The sequence below is a fragment of the Phascolarctos cinereus genome, unplaced genomic scaffold (genome assembly GCF_003287225.1).
Source record: "Phascolarctos cinereus isolate Bilbo 61053 unplaced genomic scaffold, phaCin_HiC Scaffold_5;HRSCAF=322, whole genome shotgun sequence".
Lineage (NCBI taxonomy): Eukaryota > Metazoa > Chordata > Mammalia > Diprotodontia > Phascolarctidae > Phascolarctos > Phascolarctos cinereus.
In genome coordinates this window covers 167095187-167121051 of record NW_027555958.1, presented here as the reverse complement: position 1 = coordinate 167121051, position 25865 = coordinate 167095187, and the positions used below count along the sequence as shown (strand labels likewise).

The following is a 25865-nucleotide window of genomic DNA, read 5'->3' as shown; positions in this document are numbered from 1 at the left end:
TACACATGGGGTCCAGACACCTTTGCTAGTTAAAAGAATTAGAACTAGAACTAGAATCCAGAGAGCATCACACAGTAGAATAAAATAAGAAAAACTCTAGGCTTAGAATCAGAATATATGCATCTGTTTATCTCTATGTCTACCTACAGCTCTTTGTGTGAATCTATCTATGTCTGTCTCATCTAGCAGAGGAGCATTTTCCTCCTGACATATGCTGGTTATGTGACCCTGGCCAGTCATATAATCTTTCAGTGTTAAAGTCAGCTCTCTAAGATTATTAATCTTCAGAGGAGATGCTGAACTGCCTTGGTAGAGGGAGTTTCCTCACCTGGGAGTTCACTACAGCAACGAAATCACATTTGGACAAGTCAAATTTATTTGGTTTTCTCCTTCAACTACTGCTCCCCCTCTTACTCCCTGACTCATGTCACTATATAGTTGTGGAGTTTTGAGATCCCCAGAGAATATGCCCAGGGACTCCCAAAACTGTCATAGGGACCCCCAAACAGATAATTGCTTGTGAGGAGTTATCTCTGGGCTCAAATGCCAAGAATTTCCTTAGGGCCTGGTAGAGAAGAGATAGGAAGAGAACTGTGGGGACACACTCCCCAGTGGGGAGCCACAGGCTGGACTAATTACTTTAGTGTAACTACTTGACCAGAGCCTTCCCATCAGCTATTTCCATCATGCAACCAGACAAGTAATTGTATTTTAAAGAATGTTGGACTGCAAAAGACTCAAGGTTTAGTCCAGTGTAGGCTACATGTATTATTTATGCCAGGCATTTGTACATGGGTATGGGTGTATGGGTATGGATGGATGTGGATGGTTATCAGAAAATGTCAATCTATCCACTAGGCTGAATTCTCCTTTAGAGACACCCTACAGGAGATTTGCTACATACCGTGTGTAAATGTGTTTGGACAGGGAGTCGTTGTTCCGCAGCAGAGTGGGAGTCAGTTCTTTGCAAGTTACAAGACTTGGAGGAAACGAATTGATGCTCATGTTTCTCCCACAGAGCTGAAGTCGGAGAACACCCTCAAACATCCCTGGCAGCCTGTTCTACTTCTTTTGAATTAAAGTATGTATTTGTTGGAGAGAAAAAAAAACGTAGTATATAATATATTCTTTTCTTTCATCCTTTTGTAAGTCACAGGGAGAAGCTGCTTGCATCAAATGTGAGTCTGGGTAAATTCTTTCCTCTTGTTTGTGGGGTACCTGAGTTGCATAAATGTTGTTTGAAGTACCAGAGATCTTCATGAGCTTTCCAGAGGCCACACTAGCCAAACCTCTGTCTGGTTGAGTAGCTGTAAACCTGGAGTTTTCTATTGCAAAAGTAAGTGTAATAAGACATTGAGCCCAACAGCTATTTGTTGGTATTTGGAGTGCCCAAAAGAGACCTCTTCATGTGACTTAACATTGATTCTATGAGGGTGGGACAACATAGCTTACAAATAATGCTTTACAGTTGTCTCCTGAATTCCTGAAGTGGTCCCGACATTCTGGAATATGATATCACTGTCTGATAAACACAGAGATTTTGGATTTCTCTTTCATTTCATTTTCTTAAATGAATGAATTCTACTTCCAGGCGAAATGAGGTACCTTAGAGTCAAGAATCATTTTGTTGTTATTTTTGTATTCTCATAAGCTAACATGGTGTCTTGCATATAGTAGTGCTTAACAAATGCTTACTATTTTAGTTGTATCCTTCAGGGCTCTTTTAAAAAGTACATAGCACTCTCTAAAGGCACTCATTGGTTTCAAATAAAAAGACAGTATGTGTCCTGTCTTCAAGAAAAAGTTATCTAGTACTCAGTAACTGAAAATAATGAAATTGTTAGTAATCTTGAGTTCTATTCCCAGAGATGCTCTATGATCCTATAGCCCGTACAGACAAGCTACCCCTAGAGTGATGATTCTTGAAGCGAAGAATAAAGACGTGTGAAAAGATCCACACCACACACGTTTCAGCTTCCTCCTCCACTCTTTGAATAACATATCTCTTTTATATGTCTATAATCCATCTTAAGGCCAAATATAGCTGCTTCTAAAGTGTGGGAACACAGGACAAGAATTAATAAAATGTGGTTTTGCCATAAATAACAAGAGGTATTTGAGGTATGATTTCATATACCCAGCTATGTCCTTTTCAAACACTGGCATTTCCTCCATAGCCAAGTATATAAAAAGTAATTGACTACATAAATATTATAAGTATATGTATCAGGCAAAATAACTCTTAACATATTCATTATAACATATGCCTAAAGCTAAAACCCAAATCCCTTGATTGAGAGGAAAAACTTGGATGTCTGTTTGTTTTGCTTTTTTATTATATTTATTCCCACTTTATTTGTGTATTTTTTAATCTTTAGCTGCCATTTCTGGAGCTGTTCAAGCTTAGGCAGGAACAAGGGATTAGTTCCTTAATGGAACATCACATCACTGATATTTCTGCCACCTTACTTCATAGCTCTACCAACATTGTGGCAAGGAGACAATTTGGGGGGATGTTAAGATAGTAGGTTCATTTTCTAACACAGCATCAAGAGTAATTCTGCTCAGGATCATTTTAACAGAGCAATGGTTGTTTTCAGTCATTCTAAACCTATGGAAAATTATTTCTTTAGGGAGATAAGAGACAAATACTTTGGTGCACATTGGAATGTCAGAGTCAGATGTCATTTAAATCAGCTTTCATTTTAGTGTTTTTGATGTTTTTCCCACCTTATTTCCTCTTTCTTTTTCCCAATGTTTTTCTTAATTTTTATTCTTGCTCTTTGGCCTGCCTGATGCCTGCTACTATATGCTCAGGACTTTCAGGACTTCCTATTCACTGTATAGCTAAACTCTCTAATATGGGTCATCTCCAAATATAGTATGAGATCCTTGAGAGCAGATACTGTCTTGATTTTTCTATTTGTATCTCCATAGTATTTTGTTTCAGTCATGTTAGACTCTTTGTGACCCCATCATCTTGGCAAAGGTACTGGAGTGGTTTGCCATTTCCTTTACCAGCTCATTTTACAGATGGGGAAACTGAGGCAAACAGGGTTAAGTGACTTGCCCAGGGTCACCCAGGTAGTAAGTATCTGAGGCCAGATTTGAAACCAGGTCTTTCTAACTCCAAGTCTGGCTCTCTATTTACTGCGCCACCTAGCTGTTCCATTATGTACATAGTAAGCACTTAATAAAATGCCTTTTCATTCATTCACTGACTCATTGGACTTCTGATATGCTACAAATATATTAAAAGAACAGGCAGAGCAGCATAATCAAAAACGGTACTGGCTTTGGAGTTGGAGAACCTGAGTTCAAATCCTGCCTACCTCTCTGACTTTAGGCATGTCATTTAACCTAAGTCTCAGTTTCCTCATCTGTAAAATGTTGGATTAAATGACCTCTAAGGTCCCTTCAAACTGTAAACAAATCTACAATCCTAAGTGGATTTTGGTAAGATTTCAAAAAAGGTTTCCAACCAATATACTTCAAATCCTTTCAAAATTGTTAGCCTGCACTTCAATCGAACTTTACCTAAAGCCATGTTGCTAATTTAGTGAATCTCCATCTCCGACCATTCCCCTGCTAGGTGGGTTTACCAAGTGAACAAAAGACATACAGTGAATTAAGGCCAAGATCTCTAAGAAGACAAAAAGAATAACTTCATCATGGTCTGAATTCTTACTGATTCAGGTGTCCTTTGAGAAAGAATTTTCAGGATTGATTTGAAAAGGATACACAATTATACTAGATTAGCAAGGACTTTATAAATTATATATACTGATTACTTAATTTTACACATGATGAAATCAAGGCCCAGGGAAGCTGAAATAACTTGTTTAAGTTCAAACGGCTAATAAAAAACGGAGCCAAGAACTGAACTTAGCTAGTTCTTCATACTTCTAAGGCTTTTGCTCTTTCCCCTACACCATACTTTGTTGAAAAGGAAGGGAGCGAGGAAGGGAAGAAGGAAAGAAAGAAAGGAAAGAAAGAGAGAGGAAGGAGGGAAGGAAGGAAGGAACCAGAACAAAGGTCAAAGGACTAAAGGGCAGATGACCATAGATATGATTGAACTGTTGAGCCACAGGGTCAACATTCACTAGAGAATGTTTCTTTTGTTTTCAGAATGTGCTCAAGCAACTACATTTTCAGATATGTTTCCTTTACAGATCAGACCAGTTGTTTTGAATCCATTAATGATGTTGTTGTTTCTGGAGAAAATTTTTCTAAAGAGATGCATTTGGTATCAGAAGGAAGACTGATGAGAAATTGAGTGACAGTTAAATCTAGTCAGTAGGCATTTTTTAAGTGCTTACTATATATTAAGCATTGTGCTAAGTGGTGAAGATACAAAGGAAGACAAAAACAATTCTGCCCTCATGAAACTCACTATTTAATGTGGGAAACAACATGTAAATAACTGTACAAACTAGATACACTAGGAATGAGTTGGAGTAATCCAACCCGGGGGTGGGGGTGCAGGAGCCAGCTCAAAACCAGTATAAGCATTTTACACCTTGGAAATCTGCAAACACTATAAATCAGGAATTGATTTATTATTTGGTTTCTAGATTTAACAAAAGTGATGGAGAAGATGTTAATAATGCATTTAAATTTAAAACTATGTCACGTGTACACTTTTTTTTTTTCCTGGAGAGCCAGTTATCAAACATTTACTGACACGTCCCTGTTTACCAGCACATACCTGTAGAAGGCATTAATGATAAGGCAAAACCAGAAAGGCTTCTTGTAGAAGGCAAGGTTTTAGTTGCTCTTGGAGGAATCCAGAGAAGCCAGAAAAATAAAAAAGTTACTGGAATAAATATGCCATAGGCATAATATAAGTATTAGATATGAACAGATAGAGGAAATAATTGGGATTAGAGATACAATGAAGAGAGCTCAATTTAAAATGGGACTTAAAGACCTCTGGGTCAACCTGTGAGTCTACTGAGCAAAAAAAAAAAAAGAATTTAATTTTGCTCTGCATATAGCTTGACATACATCATCTTAATGACTGGCAATTATTCAGCCCAGTTCATTTTCGAACAGAGTCCCAGTAAAGAAGATGGACATATGTGTTCTATGCCATACTAAGATCAGTGGTGTGAATTTCAGGTCAAATTTTTAGAGCTCCTCCATCCTTTTGCCAACAGTTATTTGCCTACATTTAAAAATAACGTAAATCTAAGTGTAAGCTACACTCCTAATCAGCCCAAATCAGACCGTCATATATGTGAGCAAAAAGAAGTTTTGAATTCAAAGAGAGAAGACCAGCATGTCAAATGAAAATGTAACCTCTTATCTTAGAAGGCTTTATTTTCTCTATGCTGACCTGACACTAATTCATTTTAAACTCAACTGGCTGCTACATTAGCAATGCTTTGAGAATTCCTTTCTGCCCACATGTTCTATTAATTTCTACATACCAAAAAAGGTCATGAGATATATTTTCTAGCAGGGCATTTTAGATTCAGAACTTTAGAAGTATAAGGACCCTCAGAGGTTGTCTAGTCTTCATATCCCCAAGTTTCTCTACCATATAATTCAACATCAAAATTATCTTCACCATTTTTATTTGCATTATAACTACAGTGCCAAAGGGAAAAGGGCAGCTAGGTGTTATAGTGGATAGAATGCCTGGCCTGGAGTCAGAAGACTAATCTGTGCATTTAAACCTGGCCTCAGACACCTACTAGCTGTATGACTCTAGACAAGTCACTTAACCCTGTTTGACTTAGTTTCCTCATTTATAAAATGAGCTAGGGAAGGAAGAGCAAACCACTCCATATATTTGCCAAGGAAACCCCAAATGGGACCATGAAGAGTCATAGATGACTGAAAAACAACTGAACAACCATAAGAGAAACAAAATTCTCCACCCACATGGTTTAAGCTTGAGCCTGCCCTCCATCGGCCAGTACCAACACTTACGTATCCACTGGAAAAAATCAGCAAACACCTAACGAGAATCTGGACATCACTGTGTCTTCTGATGATTAGTCACCAAGTCATGAACTTTCATGCTGGTACCGATGACTACAATAATTTTCCTGTGTTCCTGCAGTCAGGAGGCAAGTCAGATCTTAATCACAGTAATGAACAACAAAGCTTCCTGGTGTGAAACCTTAACAGCTCCACTTTCTTTATTTCCTACAAGACTCTTTCCTCATCTAAAAAAAAAATTCTTGATCAGAGTCAACTACGTACCTTGTATTTGAAATAAAACACTTGTGTTCTAGCTGTTGTCATACTGACTAAAGTAAATATAGTTTTAATTCAGACAGATTGATTTCTACTTATTCTAATTGCCTGTTTTTCCACCCCTTCCAGTGCAATTCAATCCAACAAGCATTTATTAAATGCTTACTGTGTGAAAGGCATTGTATAAGGTGCTTTATATTCTGCTGAGGGTGTAATACATAAATAGATATGCACACAAATGTTAATTTGAAGAGAAAGAGAGTACTAACAACTTCAGAATCATATAAGATACCCTATATCTTATATCATATATATATCATATCTTATATCATACATATCATATAAGATATCCTGTATCTCATATCCATATAAGATATGACCCCTGAACTTAGTTTTGAAGCCAGGGCTTCTCAGGGACAGAGGTGAGGAGAAAGGAGTATATTCCAGGCTTCAGGGGTACCCTATGAAAACAAACAGAGGTAAGACTTGGAATGTCAAATTCAGTCAATGGGCACTTGTCAGTTTGACCTCTTATATTTCTTCTTCCATCATTACAAAGTAATCCAAACTTTGACCTTTCACAAATATAGCATTTACCTTCAACTTTGAAAAAGCAAACAATTATTTAGATAAAATTACATCTTATTTTTTAAAGTAGAAAATTATTATCATATTCTAATCAAGTATGAGAATGATTTGATGGATCACCATGGGGAGGGGTAGCAATCATGATCAAAGCAAAAGCAAAAGTAGACATAATTAAAATTTTGCTAAACAGTACCACAAACACTGAATTAATATCAATACTGAATCTATATGGGATAGTACCTAAATTATTTTGGGTTTTTTGGTTATTTTTTGAATATTTTATTCTTCCCAATTATATGTTAAAAAAAAACCCCAATTTTTAACATTTGTTTTTTAAAATCTTGAGTTCCAAATTCTCTCCTTCCCTTTCTCCTTCCTCTCCCCATTCCCTGAGATAGTAGCAATTTGATACAAGTTATCCATGTGCAATCATGCAAAACATATTTTCATATTAGTCATGTTGTGAAAGAAAACACAGACCAAGAAAGAAAGAACTAAAGAAAGAAGCACCATAAAAATAAAGTGAAAAATCATGTGCTTCAATCTTCATTCAGATTCTTATCAGTTCTTTCTCTGGAGGTGGATAGCATTTTTCATCATAAGCCCTTTGGAATTGTGTTGAATTATTGCGTTGTTGAGAATAGCTAAGTTATTCACAGGTGATCATCATGCAGTGTTTCTATTACTGTGTGCAGTGTCTTCCTGGTTGTGCTCATTTCACTTTTTATCAATTCACTTGAGTCTTTCCAGGTTTTTCTGAAATCTGCCTGCTCATCATTTCTTATAGCACAATAGTATTCAATTATAATCATATACCACATGTATAGCCATTCCCCAATTGATGGGCATCCTCTCAATTTCCAAGTCTTTGTTACTGCAAAAAAAAAAAGCTGCTATAAATATTCTGTATATATGAATCCCTTTCCTTTTTCTTTGATTTCTTTGGGATACTGGTGGTATTGCTGGATCAAACAGTATGCACAATTTTTGGGCATAGTTCCATACTGCTCCTCTCCAGAATGGTTGAATCAGTTCACAATTCCATCAAGAATGCACTAGTGTCCCAATTTTCCCACATCCCCTCCAACATTTATCATTTTCTTTTCTTTCATAGGTGTGAACTGGTATGTCAGATATGTTTTAATTTTCCATTTCTCTAATTAATTGTGATTTACAGCATTTTTATATGACTACAGATCACTTTGATTTCATCTGATAATTGGCTGTTCATATCCTTTGACAGTTTAATAATTGGGTAATTAGAAGAACTTGTGTTCTTCTAAATTTGACTCAATTCTATTTGAGAAATAAGACCTTTATCAGAGACAAGTGTTGTAAAAAAAATTTCCCTAGCTTTCTGCTTTCCTTCTAAACTTGTTTGCATTGATTTTGTTTGTACAAAATCTTTTTAATTTAATATAATCAAAGATGTCCATTTTACATCTTGTAATGCTCTCTATTTTTTGTTTGGAAATAAATTCTTCCCTTCTTCAGAGATCTGACATGCTCCCCTAATTTGCTTATGATATTACCCTTTATGTCCAAATCATTCATCCATTTTGACTTTGTCTTAGTAGATGGTGTGAGATGTCGGTCTATACCTAGTTCTGCCATTCTTTTTTCTAGTTTTCCCAGCAATTTTTGTCTCATAGTGATTTCTTGTCCCCAAGGCTTGGGTCTTTGGGTTTAGCAAACACATTTACCATGGTCGTTTACTGCCATATATTGTGTTCCTAATCTATTCCACTGATCCACCACTCATTTCTCAGCCAATACCAAATTACCACTTTATAATACAATTTGAGATCTGGTACAGCTAAGCTACCTTCATTCACATATTTTGTCATTAATTCCTTGAAACTCTTGACCTTTTGTTCTTCCAGATGAATTGTTATTTTTTTCTAGCTCTATAAAATATTTTTTGGTAGTTTGATATGGCACAGAATGAGCAAATTAATTTAGGTATAATTGTCATTTTTATCACATTGGTTCAGCATATGTATTACTCCAATTGTTTCTATCTGACTTTATTTGTGTGAAAAGTGTTTTGTAATTGTGTTCATATAGTTCCTAGGTTTGTCTTTAGCAGGTAGATTCCCAGGCATTTTATACAGTCTGCAGTTTTGAAAATGGAATTTCTCTATCTCTTGCTGCTGGACTTTGTTAGAAATATATAGAAATGGTGATGATTTATGTGTGTTTACTTTATATACTGCAACTTTGCTAAAGTAATTAATTATTTCCCCTAGTTTTTCAGTTGATTCTCTAGGATTCTCTAAGTACACCATCTTATTACCTGCAAAAAGTGATAGTTTTGTTTCATCATTGCCTATTCTAATTTCTTCCATTTCTTTTTCTTCTCTTATTGCTATATGAGCTAGCATTTGTAGTACAATACTGAGTGATAGTAGTGATAATGGGCATCTTTGCTTCACCCCACCTGATCTTATTGGGAAGGCTTTTAGCTTATTGCCATTACAAATAATAGCATCTAAATTCTCAAAGAAAAACTTAAATGAGTTACAAGAGGAGATAGATACAAAGCAATAATAGCATAGATCTCAATTCATCCCTCTCAGACTTAATCTAACTGCAAAATAAATAAGAAAGAAGACTTAGATTAATCTAACTGGAAAATAAGAAAGAAGTGAAGGAGATGAATAGGATTTTAGGAAAGTTGGACTTGAAAGACCTCTGAAAAAGACTGAATAGGGTAGGAATAGAAAGGAGTATACTTATTTCTCAGCGATATATGGCACCTTCACAAAAACTGACCATGCATTAAACATAAAAACCTCAACAAACAAATGCAAAAAGCAGAAATATTAAATGTATGTTTTACTGATCATAAATCAATAAAAATTATATTCAATAATGATCTTTGAAGCAAAAATTTTTAATTCATTTATCTATAATAAAGATAAATTAGAAGTCTTTCCATTAAGATCAAGCGTTGAAGCAACAAAGTCTATTACCATCATTACTATTCAATATTGTACTAGAAATGCTAGCCACAGAAGTAAGACAAGAAAACTATTAAAAGACTAAGCACAGGCAAAGAGGAAGCAAAACTATCACTTTTTGTAAATTACATTATGGTTTATTTAGAGAACCCTGGAGAATCAACTAAAAAAAAACTGAAACAACTAACCACTTCAGTAAAGTTGCAATAGATAAAATAAACCCACACAAAATATCCACATTTCTGTATATACAAAATCCAGCAGGAAGATAAAGAAAGAGAAATTGCATTTAAAATAACTACAGACCATATAAAGTACTTGGGAGTCTATCTGCGAAGACTCACATAAGAAATATATGAACTCAATTACAATTACTAAAAACTCTCTCCCAAATAAAAGTAGATCTAAAAAACTGGAGAAATGTTCATTGTTCATGGGCATGCTGAACCAATATAAGAAAAATGATAATATTGCCTAAATTAATTTACTAATCCAGTGCAATACCAATCAAACTACCAAAGGACTACTTATAGAGCTAGAAAAAATAACAAAATTCATTTGGAGGAACAAAGGTCAAGATAATCAAGGGATTGAATGAAAAAAAGGGAGTGAGGGAAGAAGGGGATCTGACATGTGCTTGATCTCAAACTGTGCTATGCTACAAAACCCTAATTGTCAAAACCAATTTGGAACTGGGTAAGAGATAGAGAAATTAATCAAAGGAATAGATTAGAGTCACAATATACAAAAGCAAATGAGCACTGTAACTTGATGTTTGATAAACCCAAAGATCCCAGTTTACTGGGGCAAGAATTCAACTATTTGACAAAACCTATTGGGAAAACTAGAAAATAGTTTGGTAGAAATTAGATATATACCAACAACTCACACCATATACCAAGATAAGTTCCAAATAAGTACGTGATTTAGACATAAAAGGTAACATCATAGTCAAGTTAGAGGAGCACAGAAGAAATTTATTCAATAACAGCAATGTTGTAAAGATAGTTAACTTTGAAAGACTTAGTTACTCTGATCAACACAATGATAAAATACAATACCAAAAGACTCATGAGAAGCATGGGATTCACCTCCAGATAGAAAGGTAATAGACTCAGAGTGGAGATTGAAACATATTTCCTTTCTTTCTCTCTCTTTCTTTCTTTCTTTCTTTCTTTCTTTCTTTCTTTCTTTCTTTCTTTCTTTCTTTCTCTCTCTCTCTCTCTCTCTCTCTCTCTCTCTCTCTCTCTCTTTCTTTCTTTGACATTACAAATATTTTAATGAGTTTGTTTTTTCTTGACTTCTCAATAAGTGGGGAGGAGGCAGATGAGAATTTGGAACTGAAAACAAAATAAAGGCCATGTTTAGATTGCTTTCTTCCCAATGCCTCATTAAAACAGAACATTGGCCTTATTTTTATGACAGATATTTCATATCTCTGAGTGAACTTGTACTAAATAAGACTAAGTTTTATTGGAAGGGGGAAAGAGAAGCCACTAAAAAATAACTTCTTGAGAAAACTAGAGGAAGCCAAAGGAGAGTTTTTGTCAAAGAGTGGATTCTTATTCCAGAAGCTGGGGTCTTTGGGTTTATCAAATAATAGATTACTATAGTCATTACTGTGTCTTGCATATTCAACCTATTCCACTGATCCACCTCCCTATTTCTTAGCCAGTACCAAGAAGTTTTGATGACTGCTGCTTTATAATACAATTTAAGATCTGGAATTGCTAGGCCACCTTCCCCTGCATTTCTTTTCATTAGTTCCTTTGATATTCTGGGCCTTTTGTTTTTCCAAATGAATCTTCTTATTATTTTTTTCTAACTCTTTAAAATGGTTTTTGTTGGTTTTATTGGCATGGCACTGAATAAGTAAACTAGCTTAGGTAGGATTGTCATTTTTATTATATTAGCTCGGCCTACCCATGAGCAACTGATGTTTTTCCAATTATGTGGTCAATGTCCTTTTAAAAAAGACATAAGACGGTGTAATGTTTTGGGAGAGCATGTAAAAGGCAGGGGATGAGTGAGTAGGGAAACAAGGTAAATAAAAATTAGCTGTCTTCCCTCCATAGGGGATTTATAGTAGGTATCTGGGTATTAGAGAATCAAAAAAAAAAAAATTAGGGAAAGGAGTAGCAGTGAAGAATCCAGTAGCAAATGACCTGGGACTTCCCAGTATGAAAGAGAACTCTAAACTCAGGTCAGTGGCAATATACCTCTTTAGGTTTCTAGATTTTCTACAGGATGTTCCAAAAGTCCTGCCTTATCCAAGTCAAAAAGGGACTCTATTCTCCCCCCTTAATCTTTTCCCTCCTGTTCCTGTTCCTTTGTCTGCACCATCTCCTAACTCCATTTGTTCAAATTCCTCCCTTCTTTCAAGATCCACATCAGGTGCCACCACACCTAAGCCCTCCTTGATCTCTAGTTAAAAATGATCCTTCCATCTTCAAATTTCTTTTAGCACTTTGCCCTGACCTCCTCTTTACATGTATCTCACATTCCCATTTGTTACACACATTACATTATAGTGATTTGCATAACTCTCCGTGATCTTAACATTGCCCTAATTTTCCATCTTATCTCATACTATTTTTAGCCATGGGCTCCATATTTCAACCAAACTTATACCTCTTACCTGTCCCCACTGCATGCTTTCTTTCCTCCAAAAAATAGCACATGTCTTCTTCATTATCCTTTCATCTAACCTGTTGAATTCTTACCCCTCATGTAAAGGCTATCTCAAACGCTATCCTGGAAGCCTTTCTTGATCTCTCCAGATCAGGAATGACCTTTCCACATTTAAATCTCACATTGCTCTTATGTACTTAGGTACTATCATTACATTTATAGATTTCCTATCCATTTGCTAAATTGTAAGCACATTGGAGGAAGGGACTCTGTCTTCTCTACATTATCTTCTCCAATACCTAGCACAATGCCACATACAGTGGCTATTTAATAAATGTTTGTTGAATTTAATTAGTGATTCTAGGGATACCACGTTTCGAAATGTTATGTTGCTTGCCTTAGTCTACATTTTGGATAAATGCTGGAGAAAAAGATGTAACAAGCAATGAATTGCTACAAAGGCAAACAACAGGAATGGGGAAGAATAGAAGACATGATCTGGAAAATTCATAGACTGGATAATACGAAATTGACTCCTGCAAGTAACAATCCTTTGTTTTATAAGCTGTCTTGGAAAATTATCTTCTTATGAAAGAATCATGGTTGGCACAAGCCTCAAGCACTTTAAAGAAATTAAAATCTTTGTTGGTTTTTTTAAAAAAATAAGAAGCTATTTAAAATATGGGAATCACCTATTAATTTTTCCATTGAGTATTTCCTTTTGAATTTGAATTTCTGTTGCCAAGCAGAATGTAGAGCATATGGCAGGCACTTGAAAGGGAGGCAGATTGGCCCAGTAGTGAAAGCATTAGCTCTAGACTCAAAGGGAATGGGTATAAATTCTGCTTCTGATGCTTACTACCCGAGTGCCGTTGGGCAAATCACTTAATATCCTTGGGTTTCAGTTTCCTCAAATGTAAAAAAAAGAGAGAGAAGATAAACCAATTGGCCTCTGACATCCCTTCTCGCTCTAGATCTATAAATAAATTCTTGTTGATGGACTGAATTGCCATTTATCTTTATTCTAGGAAGAGCTATCATAATTACATCAGTCTCTGCAAAGAATGTACTACCATGTATTATTTCAGCATCCAGAGAACAAATTAACCCACTGGAAAGCTGTAGTCAGCTGTATTATTTCATGGGAAAATTGTTTGTCAACTCCCCAGAGAATCTGGAGTTGAATGTTCAACATAAGACATTCAGCTTCCAACAAAACAGAGCCAGTAAAACATATCCCTAGAGATTAATATCAAACATTCCACTCCAATTCTCTGATGCTTGTTTTGGGTTATTTTGATTGATAGTGGAATTAAAACTCAAGTTATTTTTAAAATGGGCAAACAGTCTTTTCTGTTAGTATGATAAATACAGATGCAGAACCAAGAGTCAATATTCCAAAAGGCTCCAGCATCTCAGAGCAAGAAGGGACCTGGGAACCATCTAGTTCAACCCACTTATTTTCCAGGTAAGGAAAGTGAGGCCCAAGGATGTGAAGTGACAGAGGCTCCTAGGTGGTACGGTGGATAGAGAACTGGACTTGGGATCAGGAAGAAATTAATTCAAATCTTGCTATAGATGCTTATTAGCTTTTCTACCCTGGGTTGAGTCACTTAACCACTATTGGTGCCTTTCCTTATCTATAAAATGGATATGCTAATATAACCTATTATACCATAGTTGTGAAGATCAAATGAAATAATATATCCAAAGTGTTTTGCAAACATTAAATATGTCATATAAATGTTATCCATTATTATTATTATTATTATTATTATTATTAATTACCCAAGGTCATAGATCTAGTTATGAAAAGAGCTGGACCTAAAACCCTGGTTTCCTGATCTCCAATTCATTGTTCTTTCTACTATAAATTGGTAGTGCCAAATGATTATGGCTAGAAGCCTGACTTATCCAAGTATTAATACATTCATAATTGCGTTTGACCCTTACAACAACCCTGTAGAAATGGGTAGAGCTGGTATTAATGTCCATTACTTTTGGGTAAACTTAGACCTGGAGATGCTAAGTAACTTGCTCAGGGCCAGCTGGAACTGGTATTAATATCTTCATTTTACAGTTGGGGAAACTGAGACCTAGAAAAGCTGAGTGAGTTGCTCAGGGTTAGACAAAATAATATTAGACATTGGACTAGAATATAAATCTTATGGCTAGTCTAGTGCATTACATTGTGCTTCTACTTGTCTTGTATTTTTCCCGTTTTTAAGTTTGTGGGTTTAAAAGGCTTCCTTTTGTGCAATAGAAATCTTCTTTAGAAATAATGTGAAAGAAATTTAAGGTTCTCCATAGACTGTGGAGAAGCAAACCACAGGTATTCTGTTGGATATTCCTTAAGGTAACTAAATGAGGAGAGGAGAGGAGAGGAGAGGAGAGGAGAGGAGAGGAGAGGAGAGGAGAGGAGAGGAGAGGAGAGGAGAGGAGAGGAGAGGAGAGGAAAGGAGAGGAGAGGAGAGGAGAGGAGAGGAGAGGAGAGGAGAGGAGAGGAGAGAGAGGGAGAGAGAGAGAGGAACAAGAACATTCAGGGAAAGTGGTATGGTATAGGGGATAAAGAGATGTTCTCAGAATCTGGAAAACTTAGGTTCAAATCCTACCTTTGGAAAAAAAAAACATACTGCTTGTATGACCCTGGGAAAACACTTAAATTCTCAATGTCCCCAAGGCAACTCTCTAAGACTCACTGCCAATCTTCTTTGGTAGAGTGAGTTTCCTAATAAGGAGTTCCCAATATCAATGAAATCACAAGTCCATAGAAATGCATACACATATACATACAATATATCCATATGTGCACATAATATGTGCATATAATGCATTCACACATTTCACACATGTCAATAGGGAATATACACACGTTTATATGTACATATGTGTATACACACAAACATGCATATATACATATGTGTCCATATATGTGTGTGTGTGTATATATATATGTATGTATATATGTATGTATATGTGTGTATACATACACACGTGCAGCTAGGTGGCACAATGAATAGAGTGTTGGGCCTAGAGTCAAGAAGACTCATATTCTTGATTTCAAATCTGGCGTCAGACACTTACTAGCTGTGTGATCCTGGACTTAACTCCATTTACCTCAGTTTCCTCATCTGTAAAATGAGCTGGAGAAGAAAATGGCAAACCGCGCTAGTATCTTTGCCAAGAAAACCTAAAATGGGGTCACAGAGACTTAGACAAGAGTGAAACAACAGAACAGCAAACAACAATGCATACATACATACATATACTTATATGCATACATATTATATGTGTGTATATTCATATGGATTTTGGGACTTTATTTGGTATTGAAGCCCTTCTGCTATTTGGCTCTTTCCAGTTCTTATCTTCTGTGCTTTCCCTTTGTATAGCAAGGTGGCTTGGTATTTATTCCCTGAATCTGTCCCATGCTTTCTCATCTCTGCAACTTAGCTTACGTTGTTTCCTCTGGCTAGAATGTTATGCTCCTATACCACAAGTTCCACTTGTACAATTATACTCATCTTTCAAGAATCAGATCAAGTCTAGGAAGTCTTCCTGACAGCCTCTAGAGGACAGGTTCTTAACCTTTTGTGTGTGTGTGTGTGTGTGTGTGTGTGTGTGTGTGTGTGTGTGTTACATAATGCCTATGGCAATCTAATGAAGTTTTGGATGGCACTCTCTTCAGTATAATTAAATCATTTAAGGAAATAACTAAATTTCAGTTAGATATTAGTGAAAATAAAGATGTATTTCTTCCCATTCAAATTCACAAACCTCTTGAAATCTAGCCGTGGACTCCAAGAGGTCTGTGATCTCCAGGCTAAGAACTCTTACACTAGAGTAACACCTGTTTCACTAGGCTCTCCCACATAGACTACAGATACTGTTATTTTATCTTTAAGATCCAAATGGAATGTTACAGAAAGAGTAGTTTGGCTGACAGGTTAGAGAGTTTTACTTATCATTCCAGAGAGACTTGCCATGCCAGTAAGGTGACCAAAATGCCTATCATGTTGGTAAGAAAGTGAAAAAGAGAGAGAATGAGTAAAATAGTGTTTGAACATATGAAGAAGCCTTATAAAGAAAAGTATATGAGAAATTAGTCTAGTGAAGACACTGTTTTGCTCTCAAGAATGGATAGAAATTAGAGAAGGCAGAGAGAAAGAAGGTGGAAAAATCTTTTCTGGTAAAGTTGTTTTGAATGTATGAATAAATAAATGAATGAAAATAGCATTTAATAAATGCTTACTGTGTGTCAAAAAGCAAAGATAGTCTCTCTGCACTCTAGGAGCTCACTCTTTAACTAGGGAAGAAAACATAAAAAGGAATTTCAGCTGCAGGGCATATGGAAAAGTCCGGAAGACTTAAAAGTTCAGCAACAAAACTGATGTGGTGACCAAGGGGTTCATAGTAAGTCAGATGATAATGCTCCAGGGTCTGTTGGGTGTAACAGCTGGGTAAGTGGTATAGCCTTGAGTACATTAGATTGTAATGGCAGGGGAGATGATAAGGCCTATTGAATCTCCACCTTGCCCAACTGATATGAGCAGTAAGGCAGCCTTAGAGAGGGGATGAAGGGAATGGAAGGGTGCTCCTAGTGGCAGAAGGTTTTCACCTCTATCTTGTAAAAAAGATTCTTGAGAAAGGACTATACTTAGTATTTTCGTTGTTGTTGTTTTGTATTGTGTTGGGGAAGCAGTTGGATTTAAGCGACTTGCCCAGGTAAGTGTGGGCTGGTCAGACAATTAATAAGTGTTTGAGGCCATATTTGAACTCAGATTATGCTGACTCCAGGGCTGGTGTTCTATCTACTGTATCACCTACCTGCCTCTTATACTTAGTATCTTGAGAGAAATTGAATGGTATGGGATTATGTTTTCAGAAGTGGTCATCTGCAGTTATTTCGATGATTTGAGTCGACTCTGGCTATGACAATTCTAACAATTAAATCATTACAAATAATTATTTCTCTTTGTGTTATCATTGGTTACACTGTTAGTAAACCATGCAGCCAATGTCTTTAATGTTTATTTAAAACCTAGGTTATTAGGAGTTTTAATAAGCAAATGCTTATGGGAAGAATTTTCTTCAGTGTATTAACTAAATAATATTTAATGAACATGTTTAGTTGATTAAATAATGAGAAAATATTGAAAATCAGCAATTAGAGAAAATATCCAAACATATTCTTGAATTTTCCTAGGACCTGGGATGATAAGATTAAACATGGGAATGAATCAGATAGCAGGCTGATGAGTGACCAATAAGTATGGCCAATTCAAACCTTCAAAACCTTGCTACACCATCATGAAGTAATCTCTCCCTACTCTAAACTAACAAAGTAGTACTTTCTACCTCCATTGCCAGTTGTACAAATGAGAAAAACTTCAGCATTCTGTGTTTGCATTTTAATATATCTACATCATTGGAACTAAAAATTTAAAGCTTTGCATGATAGAAATCGGGGGGAAGCTTCCTACTTTTTCAAACTCAATAACAGATTGAACTGGGCTATCTGATTCACAGACACAGAGCTGGAACCATCTGAGGCCATCTAGCCCAACATCTCTCATTAAGAAAATTAATTTGTATTGTTATCTTTTGTATATTTGACCTCCCAGAAGCCACACTTTGCGGGGAAAAATTTAAAAAAAGGAAAGGAAAAACAGTGGCAAAATTCATATCAACTATGACTGATAATTTAATCAACATCCCAAGCCCAAAGTCCTCCACCTCTATAAAGTGAGGGAAGCACATTTTCTCAATTCTTCCTTCCAGGACAGTTGGTCATTATAATTATACAATATTCAGTTCAAGTTTATTTTCCTCTTCCATTTACATTATCATAGTCATTGTGTATATTGTTTTCCTAGTTCTTTTTCACTCTTCCTCCTCCAGATACACCATCAACCTTGGTACTAAAACCTCATCGGTAACCCTCTGCCCCTCAGACCCTTCTGATTGGAAGGCAAAGGGGAGAGTTCCTCCCCAAACCTCCATTTAAGAAAGGCTATCAGGCCACCCATCTCTTCATTTCCCATTCAGCTGCACTCCATTGGACTTTTCCCTCTTTCCTCCATGCCAAGAACTTTCTCTTCCCCATCCCACACCACCCTGTTTTTTAGCCTCTTTTTTTTGTGTGTGTTGTCTTACCCCATTAAATTGCAAGTTCCTTGAGGTTAGGGACTATTTTTCTTTTTCATATTTACATCCCCAGCACTTACTACTGTACCTGACACATAGTAGGCACTTATTAAAGTTTGTTGACTGGCTGATTGACTACTCTATCTCAATGTATTTGTATTCTCACCCATCTCTGAAATCTTCATATTCAGTTTCTTATGTACACAATAATATTCCATCATATACAACAGCTGCAGTACAATTAATATACTGGAGTTAATTTAGCCAATTTTCCAACTGGTGGGAAACTACTTGGTTTCCAGATTGTTAAGGAAAGTGATACTATGAAATATATATATACACATGTGCCAATCCCCTCATTTTACAGATGATGAAACTGAGTCCCAGGGAAGTTAAATGATTTGCCCGTGGTTACACGGTACTAGTCACCAGAATCAGGATAGAAACCCAGGTTCTCCAATTTCAGAAACAGTCATTTTTCCATAGCACCTTTGTTTCTCAGTCATGTAACCCTCCTGCATGGATATGAATACATTGGGGAAGGCTGATTAAAGCTACTTATCTGCTGAATTTTAGAAAATGCCCGGAGTGTACATATGTAGCTTGATGAAATTCAACCAGAAAGCATAATAGGTCTTAAGTTAAAGAAACAACAATGCATGCTTCCATAAGTTTGAAGATTGGTAGCTATTGTGTTATTTATGTCTTTATAGAAATGTTTAGAAGGGAAACATTTTTGATTTAGGAATTAGAGAGTTATTGAATATTGGAGATTTAAGGGACTGTACAGAGCTATCATCTAGTCCTCAGGAAACCTGCACAGAAAGATGAAATGAATCAACCAAAATCACTCAGCCAGTGTGGCAAAGCCAAGACAATCTGTAGGAAATTATGTTCCCACTTTAGAGATCCATAAAAAGAGTCTGGCAAATAGAGTACAACCAAAACTCAACAAAAATGCATTTAGCATGTTCTGTGTGTATGGTAGAAGGCATGATGATGGCATGGATGGAGAATAAGAATATTAATTGCTAGCATTTGTATAATACCTACTATGTGCCAGGCACTTTAAAATTATCTCATTTGATCCTCAAAACAATTCTGGGAGGATAGGTGCTTTTATTATCCTCATTTTATAGATAAGAAAACTAAGGTGGACAGAGGTTAAGTGACTTGACCAGGGTTACACAGAGAGTAAGCATCTAAGGCTGATTTGAAGTCAGCTCTTCATAGTAAGCGTCTAAGGCTGATTTGAACTCAGGTCTTCCTGACTCTAGGCCCTATGATGAAGAGCTGACTTCAGAGTTAAGAAGAACTGGGTTCAAGTCTGCCTTTGACACATTCTGGCTGTGTGACCCTAGACAAGTTATTTAACCTCTTGATGAACCAGAAAATTCTCTAAGACAATAGATTTCAGAACATTTATCAATCTGCATTTATTGAGGGAATTTCTTCACTGGGGATTCCCTATACCAATGAAATCACAGCTCTGCGCTGAAAATTAAATATTCAAGACACTTTGCTTGGCCTTAGTGATACAAAGGCAAAATAACCATGCATTCGAGGAGCTTATGTGCTACTTAATTTTAGAGATGAGGAAATCGAGGTCCAGAAAAATCAAGTGCTTTGCTCAAGGTCACACAGGGAGTAAGAAACAAAGAAGGGCCTTGAATCTGTTTTCTGATTCTAAATCCATTGCTACTCCTGCTGTATCATGCCGTCTCCTAATATCAGTAAAATATATATAAATTGTGTATTAATACCAACAAGATGCTACTGAAAAATCCTTGCCTAACTTCTGTTCAAAAGTCTTCAGAGACTTCCCATCCCACATATAAAAAAAAAGTCTGAACTCCTGTACTCGGTATTAAAGTCTCTCCATAAGCTGGCTCAGATTTACATAGCTTTTACTGATTGTTCCTACCACCTACAAAGCAGTTCCTCAATACCTCTGACCCTTGCATTCCCTTATTTCCTCCCAGATCATGTTAGGTGAATGAAACCTTCCCTGCCCACTCTCAGGGCACTCCCTTCCTTTATTCACTCTGTATTCATTGTATTCTCCCCTGTTAGAGTATAAGTTCCTTAAACACAAAGACTGTATTTAAAATTTTTAAATTTATTTTATTCTGAACTTAAGGAATAAAACTAGCATTTCCAGAACATTGTAGAATAGGGGGGAAAAAAAGATGATTGTACATGAAACTGTAAATCTAGTATGTACAACTTGCTATTTCTTTTAAATATATAATAAAATTATCATGTAACTTTCTTTTTACCCTTTTTTTCTCTTCCCCACCCTAGAGATGGCTACCATTAGACACACATATATATGGATACAGACATATACATATGTATGTATGTGTGTCCATACATGTATATGTATAGACATACATACATACATATATATGGATACAGACATATACATATGTATGTATGTGTGTCCATACATGTATATGTATAGACATACATACATACATACACATATGTAAAACCATTCTATACATACTTCTATTTATCATTTTTTTTCTCTGGATGCAGATAATATCTTCCTTCATATGTTCTTTGTATTTAATTTGGGTATTTACAATAGTCAAAATGACAGTCACTCAAAGTTATTCTTAATATCTCTAGCACTTAAAATAGTGCCTGACACTAAGAGCTAAATTAATGCTTGTTTTTTTGCCAGGGAATTCTTCACAATCTGGCCCCAATTTATATTTATCTTACATCATACCCCATAAGATTATATTCTAACTATGTTAGAGTACTTACTGTTTCTTCAATATGTCCCATGCTTCTGTACTCCTCATATCTGGAATGCCCTCCCCACATCAACCTTTCCATGTTAAAATCCTACCTATCCTCTAAGGGACAACTTCTATGCCATCTTCTCCATGAAGCCCTTCCATGAGCTTTCCTCATCTGTCAAGTGGACTATCCTTCACCTGAATTCGTAAGAACATTGGCTATATTTGTTATATTCTAAGTTGACTCAGGCAACTCTGTTAGGTCGTATGTTAAAAATGGATTGCAGATCTCCTTGGGTGGAGGCAATTCTCAACTAAATCACAGGCCTGTGGCATGTGTTATATTCTCATTTATAACAAAAATATTACTGCAAGCTCCTAGAGGGCAAAGACTTCTTTTATTTAGTTTCATTTCTCCCTGATGCTTAGCAGGGTATACTTTGCATAAATTGATGTTTATAAACTATTTGTGAAAGGAAGACTGGAAGGGCAGAATAAAGAAAAGAAGGGAGGGAGGAGGGAAAAGGGGGCAGGGAAGAAGGAGAGAAGTAATAGAAGGAGGGAGAGAAGAAGGAAAAGAAGAGGAAAAGGGAGGAAGGGAGAGAGGGAGGAAGAGAGAGGTGGGAGAACCTTAGAGGGCTGTATCTTCTGACAAACTTATTCATACCTAAACATAGTGAGATTTCAAATAGGAAATATATCATCAACAAGCATGTCTTATTTTTTTTTAACCTAAAGACCCAAATTTTTATAGTTAATAGTAATCTATAAAGGGGATGGAATATAAAACCTCCTTTCAGCCAATCATATCTGATGTCACTTGGCCCTACTGGCCAAGCAGAGGTATATGCATATTTCAATTACATTTACCTTTTACCTGGTCATGTATAATCTTGGAAAAGGTATCCAAGGTTACCTTCTGGGTTCACTGCTTTATAACAGTTGCAAAATGAGCCCTGAAAACCCAGGTGGTCAAGGTAAGGTCCTTAAATGATCTGTTCCCAAACGAATGTGTGACATTCAGAACTCATTTGGTCTTCTCTTTACCAAGTAGTATATTGCTGACTATGTGACTGCACACACAAAGATTCTGTATGGTTGTAAATAATAAGTCAATGCTGTTCAAAGGGTTCAGATTCTCAGAGGTCAGAAATTTTCCATTGACTATGTATCTGACGTCTCTCATCTCCTTCCCCACAAGGCTACGCTAACACACTCTGGGAATAGATTGAAAACACATACTCCTTTAGTTTGCACGCAACCCTCAACAGGACCAAAACACAAAAAACTTTAAAACCCTCAGCATGGGAACAAAGTAGAGAAGAAGGCCAGAGGTAATTCTGTAACATTTCAGAAAAAGCAGATATGACTAGACAGATCTGATTAGATAGAAATATTCACTAAGTCTTCTCTTGCCCTGACCGAATCTTATTTCAGTATTAACTCATAGATCCAGTAACAACCAGATTTAATTCAAAAAGCAATAGAGAACCTTAGAAGATATCTGAGCAGAAAATAATTCTGGCAAGATCTATTACTTACAGAGATTAACATGGTACCACAGTGCATAAAATGGATTGGACCATGGGTGAAGGGAAAGGAAAAAGACTGGAAGCAGTGAGACAATCTAGGAAGCTATTGCCATAGCCAAATCAGCGGCACTGAGAATATAAACTAGGAAGGAAAAATGGAGAAATTATGATAATGTTGACAATTTTAAAAATTCTAAATGTAAAAGTTCTACAAAAGCTATCTAGCTGTATAACTTTGGAAAAGTTAAATAGCCTCTCCGAGCCTAACTTCTAAAGTTCCTTTTAATTCTTTAGATTTGATTTATTAACAATTGACAATAGAGCATAGACTGGGGTAAGGGGTTTGAGTAGGTAGGAGAGGGAACATGATGGTTTTTAATATGAATCAGATATGTATTTTTAAACATTTCAAGAGAACCAAATCTATTTTCCTCCTTTTTCTAAGCCCTCTATAATCTTTTGAGAGTGCTTGTATTAAATGGAGAATGACATTTTCTGTTGCAGTAATCAAATATGGAATTCAGTGATCCTTGCAAAGAGTTTTGGTCAAATTCATATTTCACTGGGAACTTTCTGGCCTAGATTTCTTTTTCTTCTATGACCTCAGAGAAGCACTAACAAAAGCCATAGCTTGAAACTTCTAGTAGTAAAGGATACAACAATACCTTTATTAATAAAGAACACATATTCTTACAACAATTTGTCAGAAACTTCTTTACTGGAAGTAGAAATGAAAGGGGCATGGGAATAGAATGTTTAAGGGGAGCTGAGAGGGATGGATTTATAGTATGAAAATATTAAAACTAAAAAAATAAATCATTCAGCGTGCGTCTTAAGAATTTTAAATTAAAAAAAATTACCACACTCAGTCCTCGCTGTTACATAGAAGTGACTTTAAGCTCTTGAAGTCTGCCATTAGAGCTTTATCTATCTCTGACAGATTCTACTAAGTTGGAAAGACCTTAAGTATAGGCCCAATGACAGCCCACACATTTGTCGTCCATGGACCAGCTCAGATGAATTTGATGAATTTCAACAGCAAGCTGACCACAGAGTGATGACTTTTTTTTTTTACCCAAACACCTGTTGAAAACCATCTACATAGAATGGAAAGGAATTGCAGCATCAAAGGAGGGAAAATGAAGTATACTTCCTTAAAATATTGAAATACATCATGTACTAAGAAAATACAATGCATATGTGTAGGTAACAGGCTTTAGGGATGGTTCCCACTTACAATCCATATGAGTATTAAGTGCTTACTCTAGCTGGCCAACAACACCAAATTCACCCTCTCTACCTGCTATTAGCCCATTGATTCTCTATGTGGGTTCTAAGAATATAAAGGTTTGTATTTTGATACTTCTTTGAAAATAAATAGCAGTAGACTTTTTTTCTTAATAATTAGCCCTATCCCTGATACCACTTTATAAGTAAATCAGAGAAACAGCTTTTCCCATAAATTCTCTTTTGCTCTCCCTTTCCTCCCACTCTGCCTGTTCTCCTCTCCTCCTTTATCTCCCTGGTCTCTTAGGCTTAGACAAACATCAATGTTACTGGCTAAATAGTTTATTAACAATGTAAAAATAACACAGACATATTTAAACATTTCTAGAATGTATCTTCCATGAAAAAAGATCACAGCCAGGGTCACCTCTATTAGCTGCAGCTGCTGATGTCTCCTTATTATAAGAACCACAATTCTCTCAGAATGGAAGTCAAAGTCCCTCAGGAATTCTTAGCTAACTTCACTACAAAAAAAGAGTTAAATTTAATTGTCTCAAAATGTCTTTTCAAACTCTTTCTCCATGATAGTTTATTCACTCAGTCTCTTAAGAAAAAAGTTCTTTTGGTCTTTTTTTTCCCTCTGTGCCTCATATAGTATTGCTCGGTCATAATAATGAACTCTTTCTATATTCATAGTTAAACCATAACTCCACCAGAGTATATTCCCTGTCTATCAAAAGCATTAATAGTTGATGTAGTCTCTGTGGGAATGGCTAATGAAGCTGGTATTATATGTAGACTACAGTTTTTACTGAAGACTTGCTCCTTTGGTACTGCCCAGTGGTGTTTTTTGTTATTTTTGTTTCTAACTTTTTCTTTAATTCTGAAAGTGTTTCAGTGGAGTTCATTCATATTCTCTCTCTCCCTTTCTCTCACTCTTCTTCTCCATCTCTCTCTCTCAACACTATTGTTAAATCCGTCCTCCTACACATACATACATACCCCTTTTCTCCTCCCCTCAAATTAACTGAGGGGATGAGCATAATTAAACAAATCCTAATCCACATAGTAACTATGTCCATAAAATATGGCTCTACACCTTGTGTCCATCACTTATCCATCAGGAGGTAAGTAAAATGCCTCATCATTGATCCTCCAGAGACATGACTGGTCATTACTTTGACCAGATTTTTTAATCCTATCAAAGTTGTCATTGTTACAATATTGTTGTCATATAAATTGTTCATCTGGTTCTGCTTACTTCACTATGTTTTGGTTAATAATACTCAGCATTCTCTGAAATCATTGTTTTCATCATTCCTTATGGTACAATAATACTGCCTTACATTTGTACTCCATAGTTTATTTGTCCATTCTCTAATTATCTAAGAGGCAATCTAAGATAACCGCCTACATTCTAGTTCTTTTTTTCCTCTTCCTCTCTTTTTTTCTCTTCTCCTCTTTAGAATTAGCAAGTTTGTTTTGCTTTTAACTATTCCCTCTCTAGAGTTTTTCCACTGCTTAATTCCACACTTCTCTGCTTGTTTCCCTATTGAGTGTGATGCATTTTCACATCAAACTCTCGTTTAAATCCTCCTTTGTCCATTTCAGATAAAAGTAAGGTTCATCTGATGACCACTCTCCCTCATCTCTTCCTGAATGTGTGTATTTTTCTTCCCATCCCCCTTTTATCCTCCTTTATATGCTAGTGTTTTCATTCTTTTATCTTCCCTTCTCTTTCTTTTATTAAAACCCTCAGAACTGAACCCTTCCATTCCTAAGACCTCAGGTTTTTCTTATGTTACTCTTTAATACTCTTT

General features: G+C 36.1%; 1 protein-coding gene across 7 annotated transcripts in view; it reads left to right on the top strand.

The window, feature by feature from the left end:
- The window catches only part of FHL5 (four and a half LIM domains 5), a 115056-nt gene that overhangs the window by 8636 nt on the left and 80555 nt on the right, over window positions 1-25865 (top strand). For 4 of the 7 annotated variants that reach the window (XR_013486979.1, XR_013486980.1, XR_013486978.1 and 1 more), the window contains exon 1: window positions 13708-13857. Coding sequence is in view for 2 of the 7 variants with exons in the window: in XM_078155231.1 (XP_078011357.1) it covers window positions 13751-13857 (107 nt within the window). In the remaining 5 variants the exon portion in view is untranslated. Of the gene's footprint in view, window positions 1-927; window positions 1082-13707; window positions 13858-25865 lie in introns of those variants that run through there. The other 3 variants (XM_020998320.2, XM_078155230.1, XM_078155229.1) reach the window with 3 other exon arrangements.